The sequence below is a fragment of the Trachypithecus francoisi genome, unplaced genomic scaffold (genome assembly GCF_009764315.1).
Source record: "Trachypithecus francoisi isolate TF-2019V2 unplaced genomic scaffold, Tfra_2.0 Lachesis_group1, whole genome shotgun sequence".
Classification (NCBI taxonomy): domain Eukaryota; kingdom Metazoa; phylum Chordata; class Mammalia; order Primates; family Cercopithecidae; genus Trachypithecus; species Trachypithecus francoisi.
In genome coordinates this window covers 62,068,388-62,087,374 of record NW_022681454.1, presented here as the reverse complement: position 1 = coordinate 62,087,374, position 18,987 = coordinate 62,068,388, and the positions used below count along the sequence as shown (strand labels likewise).

General features: G+C 36.5%; 1 protein-coding gene across 4 annotated transcripts in view; it reads left to right on the top strand.

Moving 5' to 3' along the window:
• Window positions 1-18,987, top strand: part of SLC4A4 (solute carrier family 4 member 4) — a 397,907-nt gene that overhangs the window by 147,371 nt on the left and 231,549 nt on the right. For all 4 annotated transcript variants that reach the window (XM_033214484.1, XM_033214486.1, XM_033214483.1 and 1 more), the window contains exons 4-5: window positions 7,742-7,877; window positions 18,526-18,686. In XM_033214484.1, the coding sequence (XP_033070375.1) occupies window positions 7,742-7,877; window positions 18,526-18,686 (297 nt within the window). The remainder of the gene's footprint in view (window positions 1-7,741; window positions 7,878-18,525; window positions 18,687-18,987) is intronic.

Here is an 18,987-nt window from a genome sequence, read left to right as displayed (position 1 = left end):
TGACAGTCCTTTGATACATTGTATGCTTCAAGTTTATAAGGATGAGAAAAGGTGTAACACCACGACATTAGACTTAGAAATAGTTGACCCAAGTTTCATCCTAACTCTGCTACTCACTGTATGACATTGAGTAATTTGCTGAACCTCTTTGAGCCTCATTCCCCCATCTGGTCAACAGAGGGTCAGCGTGATAACATGGGTTCTCAGGGAGGACTGCTTAGGGTGCCTGTGCATCATTAGGCAATTTCCATGCATCTCCAAGCCTCAGTGTTCTCATGTGTAAAATGGAGATAGTAATACAATCTACCTAACAGGTTTGTTTTGGGGATTCAATGAGATTGTCATTCATGCGAAGCATATGTAAAGTGCCTTATCTATTACCTCTGAAAAAGAGGAAAAAGCTGCCCCTTTGAAAGACTGTGACTATTAGCTGCCTTCTCCAGGCAGCTGTTGGAGCCATTTGGGTTAGCTCTGGGCACCTGAGCTATTGTAGAGCATGACATAGCTATAAAATGATGTCTTTTTCTAGGGGAAACAAAACTACTGTGATATATTTAATACATAAATTGTGCAAGTTTTAACAACCATGGTATCTACCTACAAACTTTTGTCTCACAATGAAAAACAGAAATGAATACTTAAAATGATAACTATGTAAACCAGTTGAGAATAGCACGTTAATAACTTAAAAATAGTTGTTTCTTTTTATACTTTGGTTTGAAAGCTGAGATTGTGCCAGATTGTGGACTCTGCTAAGAAGAAAATGTGAAATCCAGAAGTCCTCATTTAACTTGTTTAAGGGCATTTATATGTAGACTTGTCACACTCAGTAGGAATTCTTCATTGTGATTTCTATTAAAGCGATTTTTTTGGTAGCCTGCAGGGTGGCCACAGTGGGATGCTTCCTATACCAAAACCAAAAGGGTGCATTCGCAAAGTGCCTTTTGGTGGATAGTGAACCAAATTTCAATTAATTTACTTTCTGACTATTTCATATGCCACTATGATTTTGGTGTCTTCTGAAATCCACTACATTTACTGCCTATATTGTTCGTATAGCAATCTGATCGTGTTTTCCTTTAATTCTTTTAAAAAATGAGATTAACCATTAGAGTGTGGCAGCTAACAAATGGGCTTAGAAACAACACAAACGGGTTTGAAGTCATATCACTTAGTAGTTGTGTTATCTTCAATAGCAAAGACTTGGAATCAATCCAGATGTCCATCAGTGACAGACTGGATTAAGAAAATGTGGCACATATACACCATGGAATACTATGCAGCCATAAAAAAGGATGAGTTTGTATCCTTTGTAGGGACATGGATGCAGCTGGAAACCATCATTCTCAGGAAACTATCGCAAGAACAGAAAACCAAACACCGCATATTCTCACTCATAGGTGGGAACTGAACAATGAGATCACTTGGACTCGGGAAGGGGAACATCATACACTAGGGCCTATTATGGGGAGCGGGGAGTGGGGAGGGATTACATTGGGAGTTATACCTGATGTAAAAGACGAGTTGATGGGTGCTGACGAGTTGATGGGTGCAGCACACCAACATGGCACAAGTATACATATGTAACAAACCTGCACGTTATGCACATGTACCCTAGAACTTAAAGTATAAAAAAAAAAAAAAGTAGTTGTGTTATCTTGAGGAAGTCCCTTACACTCTTCAGATGCATTTTCCCTATTTATAAGAGTAATGTAAGAGAATAATAAAAGTAGCTGTTTCATAGACTTGTGTAAAATTAATGATATAACAAATGGAAAACATTTAACACATTGCCTGGGATAGCGTAACCGTTCAAAAATATTAGTTATTGCTTATTATAGTTTTATCCATAGCATTTCCCCTACTATGTATTATCTTTTCTTCTTTTTATTTTTTATTTTTATGGGTACATAATAGGTATATATATTTATGGGGTACATGAGATATTTTGATACAGGCATACAATGCATAATAATCACATCAGGGCAAATGAGGTGTCCATCACTTCAAGCATTTATTATTTTTGTGTGTTATAACTTCCAATTATACTCTTAGTTATATTAGACTATACAATAAGTTATTATTGATTGTAGTCATTCTGTTGTGCTATCAAATACTAGGCCTTATTTATTCTAACTATATTTTTGTACCCATTACCCATCCTCTACCCCACCTGCTCCTACCAACTACCCTTTTTAGCCTTTGGTAACCATCCTTCTACTCTGAATCTCCGTGAGTTCAATTGTTTTAATGTTTAGTTTCCACGAATAAGTGAGGACGTGCCAAATTTGTCTTTCTGTGCCTGGCTTATTTCACTTAACAAAATGTCCTCCAGTTCCATCCATCTTATTGCAAATGACTGGATCTCATTCTTTTTTCATGGCCGAATAGTACTCCATTGTGTGTATATATCACATTTAAAAATCCATTCATCTGTTGATGCTCACTTAGGTTGTTTCCAAATCTTGATTAATATGAATAATGCTGCAGTAAACATGGGAGTACAGATATCTCTTCAGTATACTGATTTCCTTTCTTTTGAATATATACCTAGCAGTGGGATTGCTGGATCTTATGGTAGTTTTGTTTTTAGTTTTTTTGAGAAACCTCCACGCTGTTCTCCATAGTGGCTATGCATTCCCACCAACAGTGTACGAGGGTTCCCTTTTCTCCACGTCCTTGCCAGCATTCATTATTGCCTGTCTTTTGGATAAAAGCCATTTTAACCGGGTGATATGATCTCATTGTAGTTTTGATTTGCGTTTCTCTGATGATCAGTGATGGTGAGCACTTTTTCATGTTCTTAGTTGTATGTCTTATTTTAAGAAATATCTATTCAGATCTTTTGCGCATTTTAAACTGGATTATTAGATTTTTCCTGTTGAGTTGTTTTTAACTCCCTGTATATTCTGGTTAATTCCTTGTCAGATGGATAGTTTACAAATACTTTCTCCCATTCTTTTGGTTTTCTCTTCACTTTGTTGATTGTTTCCTTTGCTGTGCAGAAGCTTTTTACTTGATATGATCCCATTTCTCTATTTTTGCTTTGGTTGTTTGTGCTTGTGGGGTTTTACTCAAGAAACCTTTGCCCAGTCCAATGTCCTGGAGTTTCCCCAGTGTTTTCTTGTAGTAGTTTTATAGTTTGAGGTCTTAAATTTAAGCCTTTAATCTATTTTGTTTTGATTTTTGTATATAGTGAGAGATAAGAGTCTAGTTTTATTTTTCTGCATATTAATATCCAGTTTTCCCAGCAGCATTTATTAAAGAAACTGTTTTTCCCCAATGTATGTTCTTGGCATCTCTATTAAAAATGAGCTCACTGTAGATGTATGAGTTTGTTTCTGGGTTCTCTATTTATTCTGTTCCATTGGTCTATGTGTCATTTTTATGGCTGTACTCTATTGTTTTGGTTACTATAGTTCTAAACTTTTGGTAATGTGAACACACTACTCCTTAGAAGTATTGTCCAGACTCCAAATTCTGCCCATCATTTCTTCATTTTCATGCCCTCTTGATCCCCTAAAATAATTAAACTTCTTATTTCATGACTGGAAAGGCATTGCACATATTTTTACATTAAAATCCTGGAACTTTAGATTATTTTCTACCAGGGATATTAAGAAATTTCAGGCCAGATGCAGCAGCTCACGCCTGTAATCCCAGCACTTTGGGAGGCCGAGGAGGGGGGATCACAAGGTCAGGAGATTGAGACCATCCTGGCTAACACGGTGAAACCTCGTCTCTACTAAAAGTACAAAAAATTAGCTGGGCATTGTGGCGGGTGCCTGTAGTCCCAGCTACTCAGGAGGCAAAGGCAGGAGAATGGCGTGAACCCGGGAGGTGGAGCATGCAGTCAGTTGAGATAGCGCCACTGCGCTCCAGCCTGGGCGACAGTGCGAGACTCCGTCTCAAAAAGAAAAAAAAAAAAAGAAATTTCAAAGCCATCTTTTCTAATCACAAAGTAAAACATATTCGTTGTACCCTGTATCAGTATGTACTTGTACTCAGTATGTATTTGTACCTTATTTTAATGTTCTGCATACACTTATATTTAGGAGATATTTTTTCTGGTATTGGTTTATGTGCTAATTTACTTATTTATTTAAAGAATGAATTACTTAGTTAATATTTATTTTCCGTACATACATGTAAACTCTGTAAGATCAGAGCTCTTTTTGTCAGAGGCTGAAGATAAAGTCTGTTAAGCCAATTAAGAGCATAGACAGTGCTCAGTAAATATTTGCTGAATGGAATACATGAGTGAATTGTAAACACTAGAATTTATAGAAAAGTGAACATAAGAAAATGTAGAAGCCCTAGAAATAAACCATATAACACTGAAAATGTACCTGTGTATTTAAATATGCCTGTATATACAGAAGCCCTTGCTTTGTACCGTAGTGCATGACTGTAAAAAAAATGACTTTGAAAACTGAAATTATGTAAAGCAATCCTAATAATCAATGAAAACAGTTACTATTGCTCTTTGACCTTTAAAAATTTTTAAATCACTAAAATCTCTCTTATTGTTAGCTATAAAGGTATAGGGAAATGAAAAAAGGTAAAACTAATATTTGTTCAGTACACAGCAATTTAAAACATTAGAAACATTGATATTAAAGTCATTTCATTGTACAGTCTTATCAGGAGTATTTGAATAGTGCTTGCCTTCTTCCTGTTGTACAACTTATGATACGGAACATGTATTTTTTTTCAATGCCTAGACAAACTGCCATGCTTTCTAAATGTGGATCAGCTTACATTTTATCCTGTATGCTTTCCATGTCAAGAAATGTCTCCTAAAATTCCTTGAATGTGAAGTTTTTAGCCAGTATCACTTTCTCTAGGACGTCATCATCCTTTTCATCACAATCACTTTCCTTGTTTATGTTGATTAGTTCACCTTCACTAAGTTCCTCTGACTGCATATACAGAGTCTCTCAATGGTAAATGGCGGCATCATTTACATTCCATGGTTAGCTATGTCTTCTCCATTTACGTTTGATACAAATTTTACTTCCAATAGTATTAATTTTTGTTTCTGTACGTTGCCTTCATTCTTATTGGCCAGTTCCCTCTTTGATTATCCATATTACATGCATTTGTCTTTGGGAGACAAGAAGACATCACATCTACACACTTTGCTGTCTGTGTGTGAACTGAATAACAAACATGCAGTAATCAATCACTGACATATTTTAAAGAAGCACCCCGTGCTTGGTCAGTGATCATTATGCACATATGTTAGTTATGAAGTGATTTATGGACTGAAGAGCTAGCAGCAAAGTTTGTACTTTATGAAATTACTATTAATATACCATGTTAATGGAAATTTGAACTGTATTGTTAGGGACTATGTTATTTAACCTAAATTGTAGTAACTGAAATGCACACATATCAGACTGAGCACAATGAGGGCTGCCTCAATTCCTGGCTTTATTTTATAGAAATACATATTTATTGTTATTGATCATTTAATGTCTATTATTTTTATTTTTAATTTAAGTTTATATAACATACATGTCAAAAAAGGCCAGCTATTTTGACTACATGTTTTATGATTGCATGGTATTTTATTGTATAGTTGTACCATACTTTATTTAACCAATCTTCCTTTTTGGACGTTTAGGATTTTTCTGTTTTCTCAGTTATAAACAATGCTAGAATGATCACTTCTGTCACTAAACCTTTGAGATAACTCTTATTTATTTAGAATGAATGTATTTCTAGTGGAAGAATTGTTGGCTCACAGGATATATACACTATTTAAAAATTATCATGTCCTTCCAGAAATTTTCATGTCCTTCAAGCATCTCCCTTTAGAGAGATGTTTCCCGGCTGGGCGCGGTGGCTCAAGCCTGTAATCCCAGCACTTTGGGAGGCCGAGACGGGCGGATCACGAGGTCAGGAGATCGAGACCATCCTGGCTAACACGGTGAAACCCCGTCTCTACTAAAAAATACAAAAAAATTAGCCGGGCGAGGTGGCGGGCGCCTGTAGTCCCAGCTACTCGGGAGGCTGAGGCAGGAGAATGGCGTGAACCCGGGAGGCGGAGCTTGCAGTGAGCTGAGATCCGACCACTGCACTCCAGCCTGGGCGGCAGAGCCAGACTCCGTCTCAAAAAAAAAAAAAAAAAGAGAGATGTTTCCATTTAGGCTCCTACCAGTAACATAAATCAAGAAGTGCTGGGTGCATGACTCCCAAACCCTTGCCCACGTTGGGATTATCATTTTTTTCATTTTTGCCATTTAATTAAATTTATTTATTTATTTATAGGCAGGGTCTTGCTCTGACACCCAGGCTGGAGTGCAGTGCCATGATCTCGACTCACTGCGACCTCTGTCTCCCAGGTTCAAGTGATTTTCATGGCTCAACCTCTTGAGTAGCTGGGATTACAGGCACACGCCACCGCACCCAGCTAATTCTTTGTATTTTTTTTAGTAGAAATGGGGTTTCACCATGTTGGCGAGGCTGGTCTCAAACGCCTGACCTCAGGTGATCCACCCACCTCGGCCTCCCAAAGTTCTGGGATTACAGGCGTCTGCTCCCCGCCATTTTTTGACATTTTAATAGATGAAACACATTTTATTTTAATGATTAGTTTTGATTTTTAATTAGGTTGAATATTTTTCATGGGTTTATTTGTACTAAATAAATTTTGATCTATGGAATTTTATTCTGTCCTGTATTATAATAGTTTTCAGATGGTAGGGATTTTCTGGTTTTATTGGGTTGTTTGTGTACATATATTTCTACAGATTTATATATGCACACACGTGTGTGTGTCTGTCTATCCATAATAAATATATTTGTGTGTGCTTGAACTGCATTCACATGTATATAACATTGTTGGTTTTATCCAGGGATTTTGAGGAGTATTTGTGGGACTTAAATTTGAAACATAACCATCAATTTCCAACTGCTTTTCTTTCTGTCTGTCTCTTTTCTTCTTCTTCGTCGTTGTCTTCTTCTTTTTTTTTTTTTTTGGAAAGGGAGTAACCCATGACCTGGGGGAAATTCTAGTTAATTTTTCATTACGTGATTTTCAGGAGATAGGGTCAAAAGGAGCTAGTAGGGCATTCAATTATGTGCTTGAGTGTGTTGGAAAATGTCTTTTTTTTTTTCTCCCCCTCAAATGTACAATATTTTACTTGGGCTTGTTTTTCAAGTGCATTGAAGTGTGACTAAACATTTTTGGGTACTACCATTCTGTAAAGAAGAGGGCCCATCTTGTTAAATATTCCTTCATCAACTTTGCAGTTAGCCAGTTATTGGTAGGGAGAAGCCTGCGAGGACATGAGCTTTAGGCATTGGACAGAGGGAGGGTGGGTGGGATTGGGGTGCTTTGTTGCCCCTCCCGCAGCTGTATGAAAAAGTGATTGGTTCAAGCTGGCTTTTGTCTAATAATTTTGGATGAGTCATAAGTGGAGAAGGCGGGGAAGTGAGTGGTTAGACCTCAGCTCATCTGAGGGCTAAAAGTTCTTTGTGACACATCACACGGAATTGGAGTGCTGTCCTTCTGGAGAGTGGTGGAGATACAGTTCAGAACCAAAAGAATAGAGAAGGGCTTTGATTTCTTTTTGGCCTTAGATTGGGGATTTGGGAGGCTCAGCAAGAAAGATGTCCACTGAAAATGTGGAAGGGAAGCCCAGTAACCTTGGGGAGAGAGGAAGAGCCCGGAGCTCCACTTTCCTCAGGGTTGTCCAGCCAATGTTTAACCACAGTATTTTCACTTCTGCAGTCTCTCCTGCTGCAGAACGCATCCGATTCATCTTGGGAGAGGAGGATGACAGCCCAGCTCCCCCTCAGCTCTTCACGGAACTGGATGAGCTGCTGGCCGTGGATGGGCAGGAGATGGAGTGGAAGGAAACAGCCAGGTGAGGCATGGCTGACTGTATGCAGTACTGACCCAGGGAAACAAGGGCAGGGCAAGATGCTGGATCCTGGAGTGCCGTTCTTTAGCCTTAGCACTTTGAGTGGCCAATGGGCATGATGTTGGCTGGGATAAGGAATAAATAATTCTATTTCTTCTTTTCTTTTTTGTTGACATTAATGCAGGGCACCTCTTATTTCACTACTGGGGTATTGTTTCATTGATCCATGTTGCTATAATTTTGGCTTTTATAAGGAATTAGAAATACAGGTCAATTTATATACTATTTAATAGTAAAATATTTTAGAGAGATAATAAACTCAGGTACTCAAAAATGACAGCCAAGAGATATGTTTCCAAGTGTCCATATGCCAAGATCTCTTGTGAGATTTTGTGTGACTTATTACTTATTCCCTGTTAAGAGAGAGGTTTTGGCTAGGTACAGTGGCTTGTGCCTGTAATCACAGAATTTTAGGAGGCTGAGGCAGGTGGACTGCCTGAGCCTCAGGGCTCAAGACCAGCCTGGGCAACATAATGGAACCCCATCTCTACAAACAAACAAACAACAACAACAAAAAAATCAGCCGGGTGTGGTGGTGCATGCCTGTGATCCCAGCTACCCAGGAGGCTGAGGTAGGAGGCTCACTTGAGCCTGTGAGGTCGAGGCTGCAGTGATCTCTGATCACATTACTGCACTTCAGTCTGGGTGACAGATTGAAACTCTACCTCAAAAAAATAAAATGAAATAAAAAAGAGATTATTAAAACAATGAAGAAAGTTGCTCTTATGGTAGTCCCCCCAAGGTTATCCACAGTTTAGCTTTTCATGGTTTCAGTTACTCACTGTACAGTACAGTAAGATATTTTGAGAGAGTCGCCATACTTATATAACTATTATTATAGTATATTGTTATATTCATTCTGTTTTATTATTAATTATTGTTGTTAGTCCCTTACTGTGCCTAATTTATAAATTAAACTTTATTTGGTTTTATATATAGGAAAAAAACATAGTATACATAGGGTTTAGTACTATCCATGCCTTCAGGCATTCACTGGGGATCTTGGAATGTATCCCCTGTGAATAAGGGGACTACTGTATTTCAAGTATAAACCTGCAATCTTTTAACCATCCAGCTGAAAGTAGAAGGTTCATCTGAGTTTGGAGTTTAGAGGCCCGAATTTACTTTGACTCTGTTGCATCTTAGTGACAAGACACTTGGTTTCTTAGAGCTTTGATCTTATTATCAATAAAGAGTGGATAATAATGCCTATTACATATTATATATGTATGGTATATAAAACATAGATTATATGTAAATATAGTCTATAATGTATTTATAATGTCATGTATTTATATACATACATGTATATATGTATATGTATGAAAATGCTTTGTAAATTGTTAAGCATTACACAAATACCTAGGGTTTCATTAATTTCATAACAGAGCTTTTCTTTTACATACAGATTCAGAGATATGAATCCAGGCGAATCTTCTTCTGTGACATAAGGCAATTATGTAATACAAAGACTTTGATTATAATGCAGTTGTTGGTCTCTCATTGTCATCATTATGTGCTGATTCCAATGTATTTCACTTTCACAAACAAGATGATGTTAAGATAAACCTTTTATAGTCTATAATTTAATTCAAATCAATTCAACTCAACCAGTGTTATTTGAATGAATAGTTTGTGTCAGGCACTGTTTTAGGTACCATGAATATAGCAGTGAGCAAATGAGGATCTTACATAGTTCTCTGTATCTTATTAAAAAGTTTGAAGTAAGTTTAATATAATATCTTACAATATGAAAATAAGGAAAACCAAATCATTATCCCAGCTTTGAGTTTAAGAAAAACAAAGCAAAGATAGATGAAAGTCTTCTTCTGTGGTTACAGATGGAAAAAGGATTTATGGCCGCTATTTTTTTCTAGATAGAGTTAGAAAGAAATTCTAGAGTTGAAAGAAAATATTTCTTAAAATCACTTTAATCAATTAGAGCAGATGAGCCGTAAAGGAGCAATAAGCCAATAGCCTTTCCCTTTATGGATGAAGAATTTTTATTTTCTGAGGCATATTTTAAAATTTCTTACATCATACCACTTGTAATCAAGTCTTTATGAAGTTCATTGGATTTTTTGTAGTTTAGTTACTTAGGCTTATGCTTTATAGCTTATGGATTTATTTTTATTTCCACATTTTTTTTTTTTTTTTTTTGAGATGGAGTCTTGCTCATCACCCAGGCTGGAGTCCAGTGGCCTGATCTCGGCTCACTGCAAGCTCCGCCTCCCGGGTTCACGCCATTCTCCTGTCTCAGCCTCCCGAGTAGCTGGGACTACAGGCGCCTGCCAACGCGCCCGGCTAATTTTTTGTATTTTTAGCAGAGACGGGGTTTCACCGTCTTAGCCAGGATGGTCTCCATCTCCTGACCTTGTGATCCGCCCGTCTCGGCCTCCCAAAGTGCTGGGATTACAGGCGTGAGCCACCGCGCCCAGCCTATTTCCACAATTTTAAGTAATGTTGAATGCCTTTAGCCCTTTGGGATTTTTAATACTGAAGAAGCTTCATAAATCAATTTATTTGATAATGGGGGAGAAGTTTTTATTCCTCACCAAGAGTTTCTAGGTAGCTTAGCCTTGCAGAAACATCTACTTTAAAAACATTTAGAACTGATGGAGAATTTCTTATCTTTCATAACTTAAATGATGCTCAGAAAAAAAGTAATTCTGTTTTACTCCTGGCCCCAACAGTAGTATTAAGGAAAGAGACCTAATTTTTAAATATTTTCAGTTTACTCAGTAATTCTCTTTCTAATAGATATCTACAGTGGGTGTGATTGTTTAACCCTTCTGTTTGATAGTTACTTAATATTTTCTTCTTCTAATTAAAGAAGCTTTCATAACACATTTCCACTCCTCATCTCTAATATTTTCTCTTGAAGCTCTTCATTCTTTGCTCTTTCGGGGCTTCTTCCCAGGATACAGCAACTGTTTCTTGTTCCGCTCTCTCAGAACCAATAACGTGTGTAGAAAAAATCCTCTGTAAAGTACAATTTTAGTTCCTAAAACATCCTCCAAAAGAAGGCTTCCAAAGCGAACACTTTTTACTAGTGAATCTATTTCATTCTTTCTTTTCCTTCTTTCTGATAGAAAAATACAGTGTGAGAATTGTCTGGGTGCAGCCTGAAGTGTTGGGAGATTTTGGTCTCGTCTTGGCTTTGCTGCTCTTTAGCTGTTTAACTTTGAGCAAGTCGTGTAGTCTTTCTGAGCTTGAATTTCTTTTTTATCAGATGAAGGTCATATTGGGTTGCATCCTCCCTAACATTATACATATTTCATAGCTCTAAAATTTCATTCCTGTGTGTATACCGCTATACTCAGCTGTGACTCTAAGGGCTACTTTGACTTTCTTATTTTCATCTTGAAGTTCTTTGTGAGTTATTATCATAGAGTATAATTCAGGTATAGCTTTCTGTTTTTCATTTCAGTCAAATGCAGGTCATACTTTATTTTACATAATCCCTGGTCCCAGAAAGGTAGAGAGATTATAGTTCACTGTATACGTAATTCAACATTGAATGATAGAAGCACAGAATTTTCACTTAAGATTTTTAAAGATTAAGATGATTTTGAATACTTTACCATCCTTAAAGATGTTACTTCTTTGGGAGCACATGTGCCATTTTGCTGATGTAGTCCATCCCTAAGACACCCTACTGCTGGAGAGGAAGAGTGTTGGGAGTGTACCGTGTGTCAAGTCCATGCTGTATAACTTCTCTTTATAGGACTTGCCACAATTGCTGTTGATTAATTCATTATGTATGTGATATTATTGTTTTCATATGGCCTCCCTCATTACATTAATTTATCTGCAGACAGAGACTACCATGTCTGTCTTCACTATCATATTTCTAATTCATGGCAGTGTCTGATTCATAATAGGCTCTTAGTGAACATTTGTTTCATGTGTGGTTGGTTGAGAACTGATTGCCTTTGATAAAGCTGTTCTGAATATAATACTTTCTTAGAAATATTAATTGACCAAATTAGGGTTCTGTATAATTCTTCTCTTTCTGACTGATAAACAGCTATGGAATGAATGACCCAAGGTACCCATTGATAAAGCTTTATGCCATTGATAAAGCTTAGAAGAGGACCTATGTTTAAAGTTTCAAACTATTTTATTAATATATTGATAATATATGCATTTATAAAAGCACAGATGTAATTCCTTATTTAATTGGAATCAAATAATCAGAAGGCTAATAGGAGTCTCAAAACTGACATGTCATGTCAATAGACAATTCCATTCTTTTAGTTCTTGAGCCAGAAACTTTGGAGTCTTCCTTGATTTCTATCTTTCTCTACACCCAATATCTGACCAATTGGCAAATTCTATTTTACCCTTAAAGATATTCACATATTCAGAGATCTCACTACATCTCACATTCAGTACTGCTACAACTCTAGTTCATCCCATCATTTCTCACTGAGATTGCTGCAGATGCCTCCTAATTAGTTGATCTCTTTGCACCTGCTCTTACTTCCTTTATGAACTATCTGCCATGATCTCTTTGACCTTGTCTTCCTTTTCATTTCCTCGGCTTCACTCTGCTTGAGCCTCACTGGCCAGTCATGCTAATTTGTCAGGAACTTTGTACTTGTTGTTCCCTCTGTCTGAAATGTTCTCTCTTCCCTGAACCCCCACAGTTATTTGCATGGCTCATTTCCTCATCTCCTTCAGGTCTTCATTCAAATATTACCTGCTTAGTGGTTGTCCTATCTATAATTGAAACCTTCCCTCAATACTTCCTATCCCTCATCTTTCATTATTTTTGTCCTTAGCACCTGTCATCATTTAGCATATTGTATATCTTGTTATTGTCTCTTCCCAATAGAATTAAAGCTCTGTGAGGGCAGAATGTTTCAGTTGTTTTGCCACTATATTCCTAGTGCCTGAAACTATCTGGCACACAGGTCATTCTCAATAAAGACTGGTTAATAGAATCAGTGAATAGAGAAATAGAACTTTTATTCTTAGTTTGCTACTCCACCTAAATTCTTTGGAGAGGCTTGGAGTGAGTATGCTTCTGGAAATATTCAGCTTTTCAGTAACCTTTACTACCTGGGACATACCCTGCTTTCAGAATGTTTTTGCAATAATTTTTGACTTCCATTTGTGATGTCTAGCTTCCAGATATGATAGTTTTTTCTCCCATTAAAAGCACTCAAAGCTACCAGACTAATAAAAGTTTAATGCTTAGAAGTAATTCATTTTATATATGAAGATGTGACATGAATCTTTTTCTGGCCAACTTATAAATTGATAATATTTTGATTTTCTGTGAAAGCCACAATTGATAGCCTATTTTATTCCATAGAGAGCTAACTCTCTGGACTTCTACAGCTCCATGTAGGTTCTATTATAAATCTACACCCCACAGAACTCAATATTATCCTTCTTTCTCTTTTAAGACTCTATACTTTTCAGTTGGCTAATGATTTCTTACATATTTTTGAGATGGCTAATGATTTCCTACACATTATTGAGATGAGGAAATCTGTAGGAAGAGTAGATCTGAAGTTCAGTGTAGGGTATTCTTGTAGGAATATCCAACATTGAGCATCACCATTATTATGGCTGTAGTACCACTTCAGGAATTTCAGGTTGGCCCTGTGGCTGAAAAAAATGAGAATTGTTTCAATTACAGGGGGAGATGTCCCCTTTTAAGTCATGGAAAGCACAGTAGTTATACTATGAACAAGTTTAAGTATTTATATGAAGTTTAAAGTAACACTCAACTCCATCACCATCCCTTTTACATCCTTCACCTGTTCTTGCCTTTCCTAAAAGTTAGAACTTTGAATTTTCAGTGGTTCTTCCAAAATAGAGCACAAGTTGAATGCAGTAAAAAGGGTAGACTTACCAGACCTGAAAAATTGTTTGGAATTGCTGAAGAAGCCTGTGCCTCTATTAAGAATGTCTAGGTGACTAGGTGTCAGCTAATGGGTTCAAAAAAGAAAACTGGTAAAAGAATAATTCATGATCCAAGTTTGATGATGGCCCAAAATCAGGAGAAAGGGAGCTTTTTTCCCCCTTGCCCAAATTCTTTATTCATTTGAGTAGGGATATCTCTGCAAAAATGATTATTAGCTGTCAGTTTATCTTCAGTGAATTTTCAGATGGACAGTGCTGGACTTAACCACTGTTATAAGAATGTTTGTTAAAGATAACTCCCCCAGTGTAATTAAAACTGTGCTGCCAAACTTGGGTATAAAGGAAAGCCATCACAAGTTTCAATAAACACAAGCCAATAAAGGAAAGGGGTATTGATGTTTTATTTCCAACTGGACACCGCAAATGTACATCCACTTGTGTTTCTACTTGGCAGATTTACCTGAGCCACCTCTGAAGTACCTGATTTAAGGGCATGGCCATTAAGCACCAACATGTGCACTTATACTGTGGGTCTGGGCAAAGACTACTCTCTCCCAGTCTACACTGACTTCTCTGTCTTTTCTCTACTGAATTACTTTGGGAAATTCTATTTCAGACCAAGTTCATTTTTCTGTAAGAAAAAGACTAAAGGAATTTAGTCATCTATGTAATCATATATAGTTATGTCTGTGTAGTTGTATACGATAACTTTAATAGTTGATCTAGAATTTTAAGAATTCTCCTTAAAAACCTCATTTTTCCCAGATGTACACTAGCGTTGGCTTCTTTTATGGGTGATAAGGCACTTGTTAGTTAGCAAGAAATTTATCATCATTTCAATAGTTGTATGTAGTTGGAATTTATTTAGTGTAAAGGTCATGTCTGTTTTCCGCTGTACAACTGATATGTTATTAAGTTAGAGGTCTTGTTTTTTTCTTAATTATATTTAATCATATGATTGGAAAGTTACAAAATTCAGTGATTCCCAGTGGGTCTTTTTTTTCTTCAACAAACGAGTGAAATGCCGTTTGTTTGGCAGTCACTGAAAATGTCTTACACTGCAAAGTATTTTATCATTATTCTTCTAAGACCTTGGAATAAATAAACTTCACCTAATAAACCCCTCCTCTAAGGTTAAAACCATTTTGTAATTGCAAGTATTTAAAAAGGCTGCTTCTGAAACAAATTTTTCTGTAACTTGTCAAGTACTGAAACAAAAAGAAAGTGGGAAACTTACTGCAAATATGTAGTTATTCTTAGTTATTATGAAGGGGAGATAGTGGCTTTTAGTATACTCTACAGTAAAAAGTCTGTTTTTATTTATTTATTTTTTAAACATAATTACATGGTTCTAAAGCACCTTTGTAGATTCATTGGCACTTGGATAGGGTGAACTTTGGTACTTTTGCCTTACCCTTTTCTTTAATGGGCTCTGATTTGAATTGAGTATTTTCAGTTTTTTTTTTTTTTTCTAAATCCAAATTTGTCCTTGATATGCGAGGAGGCTAGACAAAGCATGTGCCATTTCTGGAATGAAACTGCCTGAAAATGATCTATTTCAATGGGAAAGCTAGTATCTTATGTCCAAAAGGATTTGTTGGAAGTATAATCAGTTCCTTAAACAATTAGAGCAATACATTTTAAAGGAATTTAATAGGCATTTTTCCAGAGTTCTCCTTATGCTGTAAGCTGTGCTGTAATATGACATCATCACAATGTTCAATATTTACTGAACTTAAAGTAAAATAGATGCTAAACTGAGCTATGAGATAATATTTATCCCTTATAAATATAGATTTTAAGGAACTGGCTAGTTGTGAGAATTTATATTTCCATTCCTTTATGGTTAAATCTTGACCTAAAGAGCTGGTGTAATCCAGAAGGGTGAGTAATACTATTTCATAAATCCACCCTATTTTGGATTTATGTTTTCCAAATGCACTTTTTAAATGTATTCAAAGTCATATTTAAGTCTAACCAAGTTGCCTACAATATAAACTATGGAGAGGAATAAATAAAAGATGGACCACAAAGAACAGCAATGGTTTTGTTTCTTTTTCTTTTTAAATAAAATCTTATTAAACTTACATTATTTGGACAATTGAAGATTGTCTTAGCCTATTCAGGCTGCTATAACAAAATACCATAGACTGGGTAGCTTACAGACAACGAAAATTTAGTTCTTATAGTTCTGGAGGCTGGGAGGTCCAGTATCAAGACACTGTCAGATCCAGTGTCTGGTGAGAGCCTGCCTTCTCACACATGGCACTGTATCATTGTGTCTTTACATGGTGGAAGGGACTAGATAGCTGTCTGGAGACTCTTTTATGAAGACATTAATCCATCTAATCACCTCCCAAAGGGCCCATCTCCTTATACCATTCCCTTGGGGGATAGGATTTCAATATATGAATTTTGTGGGGACATAGACATTCAGACCATAGAGAGCATGATGGCAGAAAAGAACTACTATATATAAGTGAGGCTTAGTTTTTTTTAAGGAATAGATTTGGCAGTACAGGCTGTTGGCAGCTGATAGAAGTGGGGGCTCATTTAGGAAAGATAAGAGGGAAGTAAAGGCCTTGTAAAACACTCCCCTTTACAGGGCTTCTAGCTGCTCCATGTCATTCATCTTGAACTTAAATTCTATGACCAAATATTGTATCCCTCAGAAAATAAGCATACTCTTAGGAATTCAAGAATAGTCAAGGAGTCATTACACTCTTTATAGATGACATAATTCTAGATAACTCTGACTTGCTTTCATATATGATGGTATCTTCCTTTTTCTAGAGTCTTATCTTGAGCAATAAATTATAGTATCATACAAAAATATGATTCATATGCCAATTACCAGCAAACATGGTTAGAGATTCTATGAGCAAGCATGAAAAGATGATATACCTGAAGTTAACCAATGTAACATTCTCCATCAGAAATGGATTAGTCTCAAGATAACTCTAATCACCTTATTACCTTTTACAGTTTTTGTTAAACACATAGAATTATTTGAGTGTGATATAAAATTGTCATTTTTTTCTCCCAGTTCCTTCTATTTCTTGACTGTAACTTGAACCAAAGTGAATACTAATTTAATCACACACACACACACACACACACACACACACACACACAAACACATGAATATTAGAAGTCTTTCATTCTGTTTTGGAATGTGTCACAGCTACTTTTGTAGAAATAAACCAAGTCCAGTCCTGAAGTTTCAGAGCTTCTTTGGTGGTATTGTTGACCTTTTAACTCATGAGGTAAACAGTAAAAATCTCCCTTCCTGCGTTTTTGGGAAGGATACAGGGAGAAGAAGGAGGGTCTTAGAATTGTGGGTAAGGTTGATACAAGGTTACCACTGACATGGGAGTTGCCTGGCTGTGAGAGCCTTCCTGAGAGGAGCATGATGGGAGAAAGTCTTTAGATACAGCTAAAATACTTCTCAAACATATGGGTGCTGGGCTTGATTAAAATTCTAAATTTTCTTTGACATTGTGGGCTGATCACTTGATCTATTTTCACTCCTGGTTCTACTAATGTGTTTTTTTTCCCCTCCTCTGGGGGTGGTACGAGGTCTATAAATAATACCCTATGTAGAGCTTCCTCTGATCTCTGCCCTTTGTTCTCATCTTTAGTGAGTTAGGTGAGTGTTTAGCTTTTTCTAGGAAAACATTTTTCAATCATTAAACCTTTGGGTGAAGAATGTAGAAAAACAATTTTTATTCCATCTTTGTCTCTTTCAATATCTCTCAGAAAGTTGAAAGTGAAAGAAGCCTTTTTGTTAGTATCATGATGAATAGCAAAATGATGATGCTTTCCCATTTTCCTTTAACAGTGTAGGAAGTGTCTGTTTGTGTAATATGTGGGATATAAAGTTTGTCAAATGTGTTTTGCTCTCATTTCCATTAAGATTTTTTATTGCTATATATTGCTAAATTATCAAAATGTCTAGGAGTCTTAGAAAGCAGAAGCTAGAAAAGAGGGTTGTTTCATTGCTAAGGTTAATAGGCAATCTCGTATTATCAGAATAATCTGTTGTTCACCGAGCTTATGTATATTTAAACACATGTGGAACCAGACTTGAAGGGTAAAGCTTTTAAAATCACAATAAGAGGGGAATATGCATCAACTGAGATATGTGTATTAAAGGAAGACACAACAAAACATGTCGGTCTTCCTTAAGCATCAATAAAACAAAATTTTACATTCATCTTGCCACTTCACACATCATGTTTCTTATGTCTGAGATAAATATTGGTTCATCACTGATATTTCACCTTATTTAAACTTGCCTCGTGAAGTCACAACAGAATCCTCACAGTGGTGGCTGTTTTAATGCACTGTAGGCTGTACCCACATGGAGAATTTTGAAATGCATATTTTTCTACCTTATTAAAAAATTTAGTTAAATAATTGGTCTTAAGGATCTCATGGTTACATATAGGCAGATAAAAAGCCAAGGATGCTTTGGCTTCTCTTGCTTTGCTTTTTTCCTCTCTAATTTCAGGGGAAGGAGCAGTCTAGTGCTTCTCTTTGGGTGTATTTATGAAGATTATGTAATTAATGATATAATAAGCTATTAATACTCCACGAAAGGAGACATTTTGGAAGTGCTGGAAGGGGTGAAGATGGAGGGGTTAAGACTGCTATTTCTAGAGGAAGTTAGAACACTTTTAATTGCTCTTCCCTAATCTCATCTTCCTAGGTGGATCAAGTTTGAAGAAAAAGTGGAACAGGGTGGGGAAAGATGGAGCAAGCCCCATGTGGCTACATTGTCCCTTCATAGTTTATTTGAGCTGAGGACATGTATGGAGAAAGGATCCATCATGCTTGATCGGGAGGCTTCTTCTCTCCCACAGTTGGTGGGTAAGTATGCTGTTTGAAGTTTGTATTATTTTTTTCGGCTTTACCTATCCACAAGTCTCCATCCAGGCAGATGACTAGTAGTGTAAGCAGAGTTAAATGTTTTATAACATTTATTCTCTCTTTTTGTATTATAACATTAGTATGATTTATTGCAAGAAAATCTGAAAAATGTACAAATATTAAGAAAATAGTAAACTATCTTCCATGACATCTTCCCCTGGTCATTGCTGGCATTTTGAAATATTTCCTTCTAGCTTTGCTTCTCAATCCTTTCCCTATGCTTTTCAATTTTTTTTTTTTT